Consider the following 14,849-nt stretch of genomic DNA (forward strand, 5'->3'; position numbering starts at 1 on the left):
ACACAGGAATAAGAGATTGTATATAGTGGTCGTTCCCCGGACGTTAATCTGTTGACCGTCATGTGGGGGGTAAGAGCGTTCATGGTCTAAGACCAGTCAGGAATATCATAGCTGCATTAATAATGTTAAAAAATCAACAATCCCACGTTACTACAGGAACGGACCGGTTATAAACGTCCGTGCTGTAGGGTGATGGTGTCTACGACGGCAAGCGCCGTTTTGGGTACGACACACCATATGTATCAGGTCGTAAGAGACACAAATACGCCGTGTAGTAGCATAGTGTTTAAAGGCGTCGCTCGCTCGTTTAAACCCGGGATCGATTCCCCAAATGGGTTCTAGGTATGAAGCCCATTTCTGGTGTTCCCCACGGTGATATTGCTGGAATATAGCTAAATGCGCCTTAAAACCACACTCACTCAGTCGCCCATGGTGGTCAACCGCCTGTCACACTCTGTTGTCCTCTTAACCATCCGATACCCCTTTTATCCAATCTGAGGACATAAACGCGGTACCACCGACCTTTTCTTGCATATTTGTAGCAAGTATGTTGTTGCAAGGAGCAGGGCGTGGAGTCATCAGTACAGATGACATCCTTACCTTGTCAACCTCTTTGGTCATGTGGACAAGGCGTCCGACCTCGGATCAGAAGGTCCGCGGTTCGAATCCCTTCACGAGACCCGTATACTATTTGGCCGCTACATTGGCGCCCAATGTGGGACTGAGCACATTCATATTAAATTTCACCAATATGAGTCTCAGTACCTTACTATGAGGGGACGCATGAAGCAGGGCGTGTAGACACCCCACAGTGGGCATCCTTACGTTGTCAGCTTGCTGACGGGATTAATTGTGGTCATGTGGACAAGTCGTCAGACGTCGGTTCAGAAGGTCCGTGGTTCGAATCCCATCACGGGGCTCGGACATGTTTATGGCCCCTACACAAGTAGAACGTGAACTCAAATAAAACAAACATGAAATACTCATATCCTCCGCCAATATGACATGTCCGGTTGTGTGCAATGCATTAGCTTCTGTGAACTATGTTCACTGGACCTTTTTGTAAATGGCCTAACTGCAGCACTAAAAATGTTATAACTGGTGTTGTTTTGCCTTCTGCAGTTTATGATAGAATATGTAACTGTATTTGTAACGAGTTGTGTTATTACTTAAATAAATTTCTAAAATTCATAAATAGCAAAAGGCAACAATTCAGCATGTGTCTGATAGATATGGAAAATTTCATACGGAATCGAACCCTACCCTTATTGTTTTCTAAGTCCAACTTGTTGCCATGGAAACGTTAAAAATTAATTAAAAAATCTAAAAGTGCTAAATATCAAAAGGCACCAGTTCATTGCCTGGTAGACATGCAAAGTTTTGTTAGAAAATATTGAATGGGTTTTGAGTTATGCTCCGGAAACGAACTCTACCTAACTCTACCTAAGTCCAACTTGTTGCCATGGAAAGATAAAAAAAAATATATAATTTTTAAAAAAAATATTCCTAAACAGCAAAAGGCTCAGTATATGCCTAGTAGACATGCAAAGTTTTGTAAGAAAGTAATAACAGTTTTTGAGTTACGCTCCGGAAATGAACACCACCCTTATAGAACCTAAGTCCAACTTATTGCCATGGAAATGTAAAAAATAAAAAAGATTCTAAAATTCCTAAATATCAAAAGGCACCAGTTCCGCATGTGTCTGATAGACATGCCAAGTTTCGTAGAGAAATATCTAACGGTCTCTGAGTTATGCTCCGGAAACGATTTCGAGACACACGCACGGGCAGGCGGACCCATTTCAATATACCCCGCCAACTTCGTTGGGGCGGGGGATAAAAACATAACGAAAAGAACCTGAATGCGATTTCACACATAATTTTTATTACAAAACAACAAAACAATAACACCAAAATGGCAATACTGGTTTTCAAAAAAGAACCGCAAAATACCAACAAGTCTGGGTGTATCCAATTTGGCCTGTTGAATATTGACAGTCATAGGCAAAAAGGCCAAATCTGACAAACAAATCCTGTAATAGAATCTTATATACAAATATCACCAGCAGAATCAGCACATGTATTTGGTATATAAATAATCGTCAAAAACGTATGGGTTGTTCGTCAATATCGTTTTGGAAATGTCACACATTCCTTTAAAAGAATGATGTGAAAAAATATTGATATTCTTAACAGGAAAATGGAAGGTTATAGGTCAACTTGGAGCGTGCATTCGCCTAGGCGGGAAAAATTCACATTTTTGATGCAGGTAATGTTGGCCTTCTTTTCACGTTTGTGTTTCACCGCAAGCACCTCACCTTCGATCGTTTCCAAGTCTTTCGAATGCAGGTCTAAAAGTTGATGACGCTGATAATAATCAATACTGCAGGTCATCATGACCCGAACTGTTTTGGACACGGATCCCGTTCCAGTCTCCTGATTGGTCTCTTCCTGGTGACCCACGATTGATTCGACCGTGACCTTTCCCACGGGTTCAGACAGCGCACTGTAAATAACAAACATATCGCCAACAGAAACGACGTCGAGGCTGAAAGCGAATCCCTCGGGGTCGCTGTCCGACCAGAAATAGTTGTCATTGTAGTTTTTGTACTCTCCCTCAAACGTCAGTCGCTTGCCGTAGCCCATCCCCACACTGAGCAGTGTGCGTGCCTCCCCATCGAACAGCTCCTCGTCTCTCCCGTTATACCGCACCTTATACCGGAACCCAGGACAGATCCGCTTGTCTACGTATATCCCTGTGGAAAAACAATTGTGATTCTTAGAAGCTGTCCTTGGGAATCTTGAAAGGGGATCATAGTATGGGCATGTGCTGGGTTTCTAAACTATATCGCGATATGTTAAACAACCTTACTTTGTTTATAGAACGTATTTGACATAACCATACGGTCATTCGATTTTGATAAAAAAAACTGTGTGTTTATAATAAAACTACATACTACAGTTGGTAGATATTATTATACCTTAATACTTAATTCTAACATTATATCTTGTGTGGTATTTTCTCATACTGAAATAATGCATTGTCTTATGCAAATAGATTTACAGTCTTGGAAGCTTTATCATATGGTGAATGCTTGTTTGTGTTCATTATTGCACATGTCAGAATCATAAATGGATAAGCATGATAATACAGAAGTGTAAGGATAAATAACATGTTTCAAACAATGATTCGTCAGAATACATAGTAATTACATGTAAGAAAGGAATACTATAGTTCTGTACTCCAGGTGTCTCTGGACTGCCGGTAAACCCACTGGGTGGGTTGTCTCCCCTGAGCGATTGATGCGTGCGATCCTTGTCAGCGAATCGCAATCATCTCTCAACCCGAGCTATCTGTTCCAAAAGGAAATTGCACAAGAATGGCGGCATACACAGAACAAGTGACCAACAACAACAACGATGATCACATATCAACACATATTCAAAGCATAATACATTTTTTCTCAAAGCATGAAAAAGTTCAGATGAATATGAAACCTAATAATACAACTTAGCAAAAATGAGATACGTCTTAGTTGGACGATGGAAAGTACAAAATCTTAACGTTTTGCCTGAAATGACAACAATACAATCCCAGTATCTCCAATATATTCCAATTCCGAACAATGTTCTCCTATTACCGTATTATCTCACTATATTACCGATAATACGGTAATAGCCTACACTGTCATGAGTGAAATACATCGACACACTGGTTATATACCCTTGACTGCGTTAACAAGAAATACTATCTCCTACCACTTAAAATCGTCAGCGACCACTGGTATCTACACTGGTAGGGGATCATGCTTCAGCAATATGTACAGTATGTGAGTCTGGGCAGACCATTTAACAAACCATTGGCTAATTCAAGGTGACCTTTTGCACTTGCAGTTCACGAATAAAGATATCTCGTATCGAAAACGGCTGTTCAGTATATGGCATCGGGGTGAAATATTGATTGGGTTTATTATAGAACATGTGTTACACGACTGGTAACACATGGTCGTCGGGTGCAAACATTCTTAATCGGTGTCTGCCTGTTCTCTGGTATTGTAACACAATCAACGCTGAACGTATGAGAGACATTTGCCCGAATGAAATAATGTCCTGCTACATACTGACGGTTACTTTTGGCGGGGTCACTCGGTGAAGTGGAAGTGATTGTTTCCACCTGTTGCCCAAACCAGTGCAGATACTCATGTGTGGATAAGTTCAACATTCCTTGTACACGAAGTTGGTTATTCATTGGTATCATTGTTCATTTTGGCGCAAAAATTATAATCAACTTGATAACATTACCTGCTTCATTGTTCTATAATCTAAAACTACACAGTGATTGCAAGTGCATTTCAAAATATATTCAGGGTAAAATAGGTTTCTGTGGAGATGATCGTTCTGAGTGTGAAATCGCCTTAACCCTCTGGCTGCCACCTAAAAATAGCCTGTGTACTATCGCTGTGCCAAGTTTATTTGCGAGTGACGTTCTGGAAACTGCACACTTTCGTCTAAAAACGACGTAACGTAACAACGATAAAACCAACAAATTTCAAATTTCACACTATAACAGCACAACCATTTCCCTAACTGTCTATGTAAATATTGTAAAGCATTAACGTGATTAACAGTAGTTTATAGCTCGGCAAACGTATTGAATATGCGATTTTTTACAAAATGTCCATGGCGGCTGTTTTGTTGACATTGCGCACTGGATACTTTGAGCGTCTTGTCAGGTTGTAAATCTCCACCAATATAAAAACCAAAAACATTATGCGAAAGCCCGTTTGTTTCCCGATTACCGTGTTGAAAATGAAACATCTCCGTGGAAAATCGTCCGCGAAATCGTCGATTACGAATTTGTTCAAATATGTGTGACGCCATTTTGTCCGTAAATTAGTGAAATTGTAACGTTATCGCGTGCATATCATGTCGGAAAAAGCATATTAATGAAAAAACTATTTATGAGTAAGGAATAAAATCTTATCCCTAAAATCTGTGGTTTATTACCTACATGCTGATATAAATTGTAACGTGTAACCTTAGCTATGAAATTCAAAATTACGTACTTTTAGAAAGAAGAGAACGAAATCGCATTTCAAACTAAAACTTATACGCGGTGTTGTGTTTTCTTCATTGCAATAAATTATTTTTCTTTTCGGTCATTATTCATTTTTTAGTAAGAAAATCATACTATGTAATCTGCAAAGAACATGCCCTTATGCATGGCATATTTTTACTTTTCTTGCACCGAAAGGTATTCCTCACGGCTCATGTCAATCAGTTCACTGTAAATACTCCTACCAGGCGATGGCGGACATGTCCATTTGCACGTCGACGAAATTTGCATACAGACGATTGAACGAGTTAGTCTCGTATCTTTATGAATCCTTAATAACGTTGTTTTATTTTCATTTTTAACTAATAACGATTATACAAACACAAAACAATAAAAAAAATTCACATGAAATAGAAACAATACGAAAATGCCTTTTGTGTTGTCGACAGCTTTAGTTTTGAATATTTCAAAATGTCGTCGACCGTGTTCAGCGGTGTTTGGGATTTTGGATTAACTATAACATCTTTGACAGCAACCGAGATAGTAAGTACATTTGAACATCATTCTGTAAGCAAAGCTTAGTGTTCTAGTGATGGTCTGAAATCTGTCGTAATTTGGAGATGATAAACGCATTGATTCATCAAAGATTCAAACGTTGCGATCTAGTCATATTTTCCCGATTTCCATCTCCGTCCCTGCTTACATCAGCAGCCACTGAGTGACCATCAAGCAGTATTAAAGACATGGATCCACTGATCACAAACCCAAAGGAACTGTATTAGCTAACATTTATTACAGTCAGATGGATGTATATGTGATTTTTGTCATGAAATGTTCAAAGTATAATCAAAATTGATCTCTTTCGGGAACTTTTTGACGAATGATTTCCATGGCGATGTGGTAGACTAGCTGTTATGAATACCATTATCCGAAGTATATTTCAACGGACATTTAATACAAATCAAACCATGTATTCCTGGTAATGTTTGACGAATTTGAAAAAAAGGTAATCTATGAAGAATTTGTAAACACCAAAAGGCACAGGTTACCCGCTCGAAAAAAACGGGCATCATTTCAGATTTGCGCAAGCCGGAACAAATACGTTCACGGCTTGCTGTCTTCTCTCACGTCCGCGCTTGCTCGTGGCATTTACCGCTAAAATTTATGGATTACATTATGTCTGTTGAGCGAACTTTATCAGAATACGTTACGGCAAAGACGTGGCAGTTGTCCAATAGTCCTTGCCAAACTGACCAATAGTTAAGGTATAATACCGACAAGAAGAAATTTTCAATTTTTAAGGGTTTATCATAATAAGGACTAGAAGTAAAAAGTGTCTTTAGTTCTGTAGATGTATGTAAGTCATTGGTTATGATAACATTGGAGAATCGATTTCCATATATCAATTAATAATTAAAAAGTATGCTTACATATGCATACATGAATAATCTGTGAACACATTTTTGAATATTTTGTTAATATTCCAGAGGAACAACCACACTTTCATATGGCTGTAATTGGAAAGACTTTAGAAAATTATTTCTTATTCCAAGGTCCTTACTGTTATACTTACTGTCCTTAATGTACTTTATTTAATATTTTGAAAAGTATCATCAGTAACAAATCTTGTAACTGTTTAAATGAGATATATAAGACAAATGTACAAATCTCTCAATCTATACATATTTATTGACAGTATTTACATGTGAATAATATATAAACTATGTACAATAAAGTTTAAAAAAAGGGCCGCATCTTAGCTGGAATACTGCTGAAAGCGGCATGAATCATACTCACTCTATTTACATGAAGTACATAATTGTGAACAAAAGATCAATAATCCATATACAATGAATCGCCACGAATTAACTGGAATATTGTAAATGTGGCGTTGAATCATACTCATGCACCAACATGTCCTTTTATATATACACAAATCCATTTTCTATTTACAGTAAATATATATAATATATATCATTGATATAATTTAATCTATTTACAATGAATCGCTGTGATGTTGCTGCTATATTGCAAATAATTTGCTATATTGCAAATACAGCATGGAGTCATACTCTCACAGATATATCCTGAAATATATATATATACACATTGAGTATTTACAGTAAGTACCAATATACAATATATACAATCTATTTACAAAGATTCCCTGCGATGTTGCTGGAATATTGCAGATTCAGTGGGAAGTCCTACTCATCAACAGATCCTTACAAACACACAATAATTACATGTACAATAAATATAGAACATAATATGAACATAAATACATTAAACTGACATATTTTTGCAGGAATATTGCTTAAAGAGGCATAAGACAAACTCACTTCATTTACAATAAGTACATAATCATATACAATAGACAATGATCTATTTACAATGAATCGCCATGATGTTGCTGTTATATTGCAAATACGGCGTTAGGTCATACTCTCTCACAAAAACATCCTTTAATATATATACACACATATGAAACATTTACAATAAGTACATAGATACAATAACTCGCTGTGATGTCGCTTGAATATTGCAAGTGCGGCGTAAGTCCTACTCACTCACTAGTTATTTACAATGAAGCACACAGATGGGGAAACTGCTTGAAGGGTTGATATGATGGAACATGAGTCATGTTCAATCATATGCCAGTACACACAGCCTTTCACTCTTCAATGTGATCAACTGTGTGATACTGACGGAAACAGCGTGCACAGAGACCAATGTGGCAGTCAGGACACCAGGTCCTGACCTTTCCTGCGGAGCCATCGAAGGTCCTCTGTCTCTTTCTGCAGAGAACACACTGTTTCCTCTTCCCTTCAGGCAGCACTTCTATGAAGTGACGTCCGGTCAGTCGTTGGGAAGGAGGCTGGGTCCTGGGCCTGCCAGTCCTCCTCTTCACAAGAGTGTTCCCGACGAGTGAGTGGAGAAGGGACATGTGGAAGTCCAGACGGGAGGTCGTTCTACCATGGGTGTTCAGGAATGTCTGATAGGCAAATGAAATGAGTATGAAACATTAAAATCAAACATTATGAAATAGCTGTTCAGAAGATAAGGTCGAACAAATCAACACCTCCATCCCCTCCTCTGAGTTGCTGTTCAAAATAGCATATAGGAGGGGCATGGTAATCTGAAACATATATCATAATTTATTACATGAATTATTATAAATCATGCTGACATATATCATTGTATTTGATACATGTACATGTAATGATAATCTTAATATCATACAACTTATATCCACATTTATACCTAAACGAGACACCAAATATGAAACAATTCCTTACTTAGTTTTGGATGACAGGCATTGTCTATGTTGATTATGAATTCATGCACTTAATGATATTTGTATTTATCAATTCTTGTTACCTGGAGGGTTGACAGGGCCGCACTCCTCGGCAAAGTCAATGCTGTTGCCGAGGTCAAAGCTGTCTGTGTCCAGCACGGGCGGCCAGGGGCCACGGACCATTGGTTTGGCCCCTGCCCCTTCTTGGTTATTTTCCTCGTGATCTGAAATTTGAAATAATGCTTCTTATTAATAATGTCCTTTTCAATCACATATAAAAGTGCTAAGGGAAAGGATTCCTTGTTAAAAGATAGATATGTGTAGTGTGTCAATGCATTCAAATAACATAGGAGCATGGAAAAAGCATGTATGAATCATTCCACTTCACAGACCATATCCTGGACAGAGTAAAACTGTATTATCAAAATTCAAATATCATGAAATTTAAAAGCTTTTCAAATAATTTTGAATAATGACATGGTTGAAAATTAAAGCATAAGAATTAAGAGGTTGCAGATAAATTAATGCAATCACAATAGTGAGGACATGGTTAGCTTTGTTTATTTGTTTGCCTCTTTAGTATTTTTTTATGTGATGCTTAACACCGAAATCAAAATGAAGGGTTGGAACTAAAATACTTTACAAGACAGGGTAAAATTCCATTGTACTGTTAAAACAATGGGAAGATTTGGAAATTTGTCTACAGATAAGTGAGCTGGTATTAATTTCCATGTCATTGTCCTGATTATATATTTGCAAAACAGTCTAATAGTTAAGGTATCATAAGCACTAGTAGACATTTGCCAATTTTATAGGGTTTTGTTATACTCATCATTATAATATATGGACTAGTGGACTAAAATGCTAGTTTCTATCGCTGAATTTGCAAATTTTCATGGATGTTTCTTATCATAATTGGAACTAAGCAACTGCTGACTCATGTTTTCTTGGTGATCAAGGGGAGATAATGTGATTTGTTTATGTCCTATAGTATCTCCCTTGGATACATACTTTTTGCAAATTGCTTCATGGAAGTTTGTCATTTCTCCAATTTATTTTATGTTTGTTATCAATCTTAAATTTAAATAAAGATATAAATATATCACATATATATATACATATAGACCTATAGACATATATTTAGTTTATTGAAGGAAATGTTTCAGACCCTGTAGATCTAGTGAATATTTAACAACACAGTATCAATATTCATGTGGCAACTTTATTTTCGTCAAGGCTAATATTTTGCTTGTAATTAATATGTATAACCTGTGACCTTTTTAGTTGGGTACAGATTAAACATGTTGAAAGACTTATTCTTCATTACTACAACATAAAGATAAGATTAGGATATATGTGCTCCACATGAATGAATGTATTAATGAAAACTGAAGGGCTTCCTTGAGTAGTCACAGGGAAACAATTGTGTAATCATGATGCAAACATTTCAAGGGTGAGAACTAAAATCAAAAGCTTTACAATGATGCTAAATTTAAAAAAAAAAATTGGCCATAGCTTCCACGTCTCCGGGCTACCTGCCCGGTGAGGGAACATTTGGTCAGTGCGCTGACCCCCCAACCCATTGGCACAAGGACAACAGTCACTTGGTGCAATGCCACTCCCCTTTCCCCTTAGTAAGTTATAGTAAATGTTAATCTACATCATTTAGATATATTTATAACATTTAACATTTAAAATTATGAAACATATTCATTTATTTTTAAAATTTCAAAATAAGTTAGACATTTTAGATTTTTTAGGAATGACTATACTCATTTAAAAATATGGCTTCATGTCCAAAGTGTGAACTAGTGTGTCCTTCAAGATAAATTTAATTTTTAACAAAGACATTTTTCAATTAATATTACTGAGCTTTACCAAAAGCATGTGTAGGCCACATGTAGACATGTTAAAACTTCACTACCATGAGAGACTTTCTTTCAAATCAATTTCATGAAATACTAAACAAGGTAGTTTGCTGTTTCTACTATGACTATCATGGTATGGTAGATATTTTTAACATTTTAAACATCACAACTATCACGAGTAGATCTAGCCTACAATTTCGAAAATTGCTAAAAAAAATAACAAATTCTTATTCCCGCCATTGCTTTTACACTGACAGTACACCTACTCAATTATTAATGAAAATGAATTAATGTTACTTACCGCTTATCTCTTCCTGGGAGTCGGACTCGCAGTCGGAATCGAGAGAATCGACGGATATGTCCGACTCGAAGTCCGACTCCCCCAAATCATCGTCGTCGCCAATTCCCACCGCAGACATTATTCCTTCTTGGTGGACAGCTTCGATCGCAATGTTGTCGTCTGTCACATGGGGCTATTTTTATCCCTATGAATATTCATGCTCTCGGCGGGAGGCGAACGTTTTTTTTATATTTGATTTGTGTTCATCGCGCTGATTCGATAAACAAAGCACGAAGATAAAGATTAAAGCATATAATGTATAAATATTTACATTGGATGTCATATTTAACACTGTTGGTGATTTCAACATCAAACTTTATTTTGTTTTACTCGGGCACCTGTAACCTCTGTGACGTTGCATGTCAAAGGTCGCGGGTCACGGTATTTCGTTCCAGACGAACAATCGGAAATTTGCCGCTCTTGCCATCCCCGTTATGGTGGATGATTGAAACCAACTGTCGATAACCGTAACAGCTTCATTTGTATTCGTGAAATAAAAAAACTTAGTCTTGCAATAATAATAAGGTATTTAACAATAACAAACCGCATGAATACAAATTTACATACTGAAATTAAACGAAAGATTATTAATAATTTAGTAATGAATTCTACTGTCAAAGAGCTAGCTATTTATATTTAGACATACGAACTAATAATAAATATATAGATTCATCGGGGACCGGTATTCAAGTAATTTTAACTGACATTTACACGTTCATAATTCAACATCATATAGTTCTTGTTTATATACTTATATAACCAATAAATTATAAATATATTCGACACTGCATAAGATCCTATATGCCGTTGCTACCAACCTACTTTTCAACGTCTTGTAATAAATTGGGTCGCCTCATTAAACATACGAAAACGTGACTTACATATAATCAGTCACAAAACATGAACAACACAGACCCAAGAGGGTGTGTCAAAGTTTACCATGTGCGTTTTCGTTTCTTCTGGGAGACATGCTTTCGACTTGTTTTCTCTCATGAAAAGTACCGCTAAGCGACCTTCAACTTCGGTCGCCATTTTGTTTTAAGTTTCGGCTAAAAAGTTGCGGTACCTTTTCTGTGTTTTTGCAGAATTTGAGGTTTAGGAAGCATGAATGGAATTTCTAAGTATACGTATGAATATGAGGAGTGGCACATTTTCACACAGACTGTTTTTAAAAGATGTCAGTAGGTATGTATAACTGTATGAATGTTTTTGAATACGCTTTGATATGAATGTGATGAACGAGGCCTTGAACAAATACTGTAAAAAAAATATATACACTCCATTCACCATCGATAAACTGGGCATTTAGTTGGTTTCATTAGCTAATTAATACATAGATGCGTAGATATTTGACCATTTTCAATCTTTTAACCAAAATATTTATGAAGGTTTCAAACATTCCTTCGCATATGGATTTTCAATCAGTCGGTGCAATTTGTTCGAAATGAAAAAATATTTCAATGGCGGCACATTTGAACGAAAGTGTAAACAAGGGGAATTTGACTAACTCCATATGCGTTATTTATTGACAGTAGAGTTGTGAAAATGACACAGATGTGATGGAAATTTACTGCTTTTTGCGATGTTGCAATTGCTATGGGCTTGGGGTAATCCAAAAATATTTTATTTCAATTCTTTTAACATGATGTTTCAGAAGGACATATATGTCCCTCTGGCACAGCAACTGCGTTTTGTGTAGGGACATATATGTCCAAATGGCATCCAGGGGGTTAAGCACCAAATTCATTTACTTGTCTCTTAACATGAGTCATGAAAGAGAGACATGATTTATTCCTAGTCAGGGCTTACTCTTCATTTATCGATCCAGGCCTTGTGGAAACGCACTTGCAGTCAAGCCATAACGCCATTGCGCCAAACTTAGCTCTATGTCAACTTCCGAGTGAAATCGCTTATCATAATGAATGCGGATTAGCAAAAGGGTGATAATGTGAATAAGTGAATGAAACACCCCCAAATCCCCTCAATTCCTCACCTTTTACTGGTAGCTCGTGGGGAAGTAGCCCTTTCACTTCGTATTGGACCGGCGCTTCGTTCAGCTCGCTGCCGCAGACGACTAGAGGTGGCATACGGCATTTTTCAGAAATGGCGGAATGCTGCTCTTCTATCTCTTCCACGGAGCGGGATTTGAAGAGATCCTGTAGAGATCGCGTTTTTATGTGAAGGGCTGGCGCGAACTCGCTATCTGAATGAAATAAATGCTTCAAATCGTCGTAGCGCATTGTGGTGTATGGAGAATTCTGCCTCAGGAACTGATCTTCGTCCATGTCCAAAACAGGGCATGTCTCCTCGGGCAGGGCTTCGCAAGATAGCATGTTCGAGTTTGGGCGAGTAACTTGGCTGGAATCGATGAAAATCTGTCTAAAGCTTGTACAAGTTTCTCTTTCTTCAACTCTGTATACAAGATCTTGAATATTCTCTTATTTTCGGTTGGAGAGATATTTTTAAACTAAGATAAGACAGCTGCACTATCTATTACCAAAGATCAGTAATGTGTTCGAATACAAACTGGTGTAGAGATCACAAAATCGACTGTTCACACTTGGTGAATTGCGTAGGGACAATGACTTCCTCGTTCTCTACCACCTTGTGTCTCCCCGAATGCAATTTGAGAATACTTGTAGTAAGACACAGTCAACTTCATTTATATGTTAACCAATCAAGATTTTCCAGAGACGAACAAAACATCTCTCGGCCATTCTGATTGGATATCCTATTTGCGAACATGCACGTGGACAACGCATGGGCTATCAATTTGCTCATTCAGGTTTCCTTAGGAACGCAAATATAGAAACCGGTTTCTCGAACCGGGTTGAAAACACACGCGCATTCGGCAAATTTAACGCTTGACATTACTTCTCAAAAGTTACTCAGCAAATGTAAATTAAACAAAATTTACAAGCTCAGTCGAGTATGAAATCAAACTCAATGACACAAAGAGGTAATTTCATTGAAAGCGATTCAATGTCAATGTAACGTTATAACGAGGACAGTTACACCTTATAGGGAAGGGGAAAATTTCGCCACTGGTGAAACATTCCGGTTTGATAAAACTTTCCGCTTTCCATTCGAGTGTCGGATCACGATATTGTTGATGGGAGAGTACATTTTGGTAAACAGGGTGAATGTCAAGTAAACTAGGACAAATCAGTATCCTCTAAAAGTACGTTCTGTGTGCTTTGTCGTGTGCACATACAATTCCTGTCGCGTTGACTGTGGATATACATACGCAGCAATGATACAAATTGTTCACAGATATGAACACGTATGACTAGCCGGTGACTGTCTTGTTTATGTCCTATGTAAATGACCAATACTGCATTAATTGAATTTATTTTAATAGATAGGTGAGCTATTGTATAATGTAATACAGTTTTAAATTTAAGAAACATAAAGTGCTGCAATGTCCCTGCTTCACACAGATACAAGTTGCCTTTTACGACAACAAAAAGGAGCTCAGGAAGTCCATTCATTTCCAGACATAAAACAGAAGAAATATAGACCAGCATTTTATCGTATATACTATACTTAGAATGTTTCGGATATTTTTGGTTCAAGGTCTGTATGGGAGGCTCCCCAGTCTGTCTCACAGTCCCTGAACCAAATTATTTTCTCTTTCGCCCAACCCTTACATTACTGCTATATCCCGAAATAAAACCAGTCTAGATTTTCCCCATTCAGGTTCGGAATCTCCCATCTCACCGGGACTAGATTTCAAGTTAAATGAAATTATTTGAGTCTATCAAAATTATATATTTTCAGAGACTAAACCTTAGCCCAGAGGCTACCATGAGAAGTAGGCTACGTCAAGTATGATCCTAGACTAAAATATCTATCCTTGCAAAAGGAATGGTTATTATACCAAGGTCCACGTGCACAAAGCGATTAATGCTGCCACTGTCATGTATTGTAAGCATGTGTGATCGTAAGTAAGATATAGAAACTATCGTTTTGTGCACGTGGGCTAAGAGAACAGATCGTTCTGTAATGAATGTATCTGCCAACATCATCACAATGATGTCGACTGCAGATATTTATTACTAAATAAACATTACATCAAATCACTGAGATATTGCCCGTTATATAACAGTTCCCATCTGCTTGCCGTTACACACTGCACACATTGTGATAGTCGGATCGAGTGTGCCACGACGCTGTGTTAACTGATAACACATGCAGGGCTCCATTAACTAGCGGGAGTCCCTGACTATAATTTACATTCATGAATACTACTCCCTGCTATAGCATCGCCACACGGAGGGCGTTGAT

General features: G+C 37.5%; 2 protein-coding genes across 5 annotated transcripts; both read right to left on the reverse strand.

Moving 5' to 3' along the window:
* Nucleotides 1-1,863: 1,863 nt before the first annotated feature.
* Nucleotides 1,864-13,207, reverse strand: LOC124116336. 3 transcript variants are annotated; one of them, XR_006858101.1, is made up of 3 exons: nt 12,556-12,889; nt 3,214-3,354; nt 2,605-2,756 (listed from the first exon to the last, which is right to left on the reverse strand). XR_006858101.1 is itself a non-coding variant. In XM_046477633.2 (2 exons), exons 1-2 carry the CDS (start codon nt 12,893-12,895, stop codon nt 2,209-2,211), a joined length of 888 nt encoding a protein of 295 aa, XP_046333589.1. In that variant the 5' UTR covers nt 12,896-13,207; the 3' UTR covers nt 1,864-2,208. The 3 variants fall into 3 exon arrangements, 1 of the variants encoding a protein (XP_046333589.1); XM_046477633.2 differs by lacking the exon at nt 3,214-3,354 and having other exon boundaries at nt 1,864-2,756; nt 12,556-13,207; XR_007218278.1 differs by lacking the exon at nt 12,556-12,889 and having other exon boundaries at nt 2,622-2,756; nt 3,214-4,415.
* On the reverse strand, nt 6,698-12,286 carry LOC124113415. 2 transcript variants are annotated; one of them, XM_046473750.2, is made up of 3 exons: nt 10,524-12,286; nt 8,438-8,578; nt 6,698-8,051 (listed from the first exon to the last, which is right to left on the reverse strand). In XM_046473750.2, the coding sequence occupies exons 1-3, from the start codon at nt 10,639-10,641 to the stop codon at nt 8,029-8,031; spliced, it is 282 nt and encodes a 93-aa protein (XP_046329706.2). In that variant the 5' UTR covers nt 10,642-12,286; the 3' UTR covers nt 6,698-8,028. The 2 variants fall into 2 exon arrangements, with proteins under 2 accessions (XP_046329706.2, XP_046329705.2); XM_046473749.2 differs by lacking the exon at nt 6,698-8,051 and adding an exon at nt 8,059-8,195.
* Nucleotides 13,208-14,849: the final 1,642 nt, after the last annotated feature.

This window comes from Haliotis rufescens, unplaced genomic scaffold (assembly GCF_023055435.1).
Source record: "Haliotis rufescens isolate VD_foot unplaced genomic scaffold, xgHalRufe1.0.p SCAF_5, whole genome shotgun sequence".
Classification (NCBI taxonomy): Eukaryota; Metazoa; Mollusca; class Gastropoda; order Lepetellida; family Haliotidae; genus Haliotis; species Haliotis rufescens.

Bases quoted from the DNA above. Each gene is read 5' to 3' on its own strand.
- LOC124113415 (XM_046473749.2), bottom strand. From the start codon at position 10,641: ATGTCTGCGGTGGGAATTGGCGACGACGATGATTTGGGGGAGTCGGAC. The intron at 8,579-10,523 runs GTAAGTAACATT...TTCAAATTTCAG, and splicing joins CTCCCAGGAAGAGATAAGCG to ATCACGAGGAAAATAACCAA. The intron at 8,196-8,437 runs GTAACAAGAATT...TATATGTTTCAG, and splicing joins CGGCCCTGTCAACCCTCCAG to ATTACCATGCCCCTCCTATA.
- LOC124116336 (XM_046477633.2), bottom strand. From the start codon at position 12,895: ATGCTATCTTGCGAAGCCCTGCCCGAGGAGACATGCCCTGTTTTGGAC. The intron at 2,757-12,555 runs GTGAGGAATTGA...GTTTTTCCACAG, and splicing joins CCACGAGCTACCAGTAAAAG to GGATATACGTAGACAAGCGG.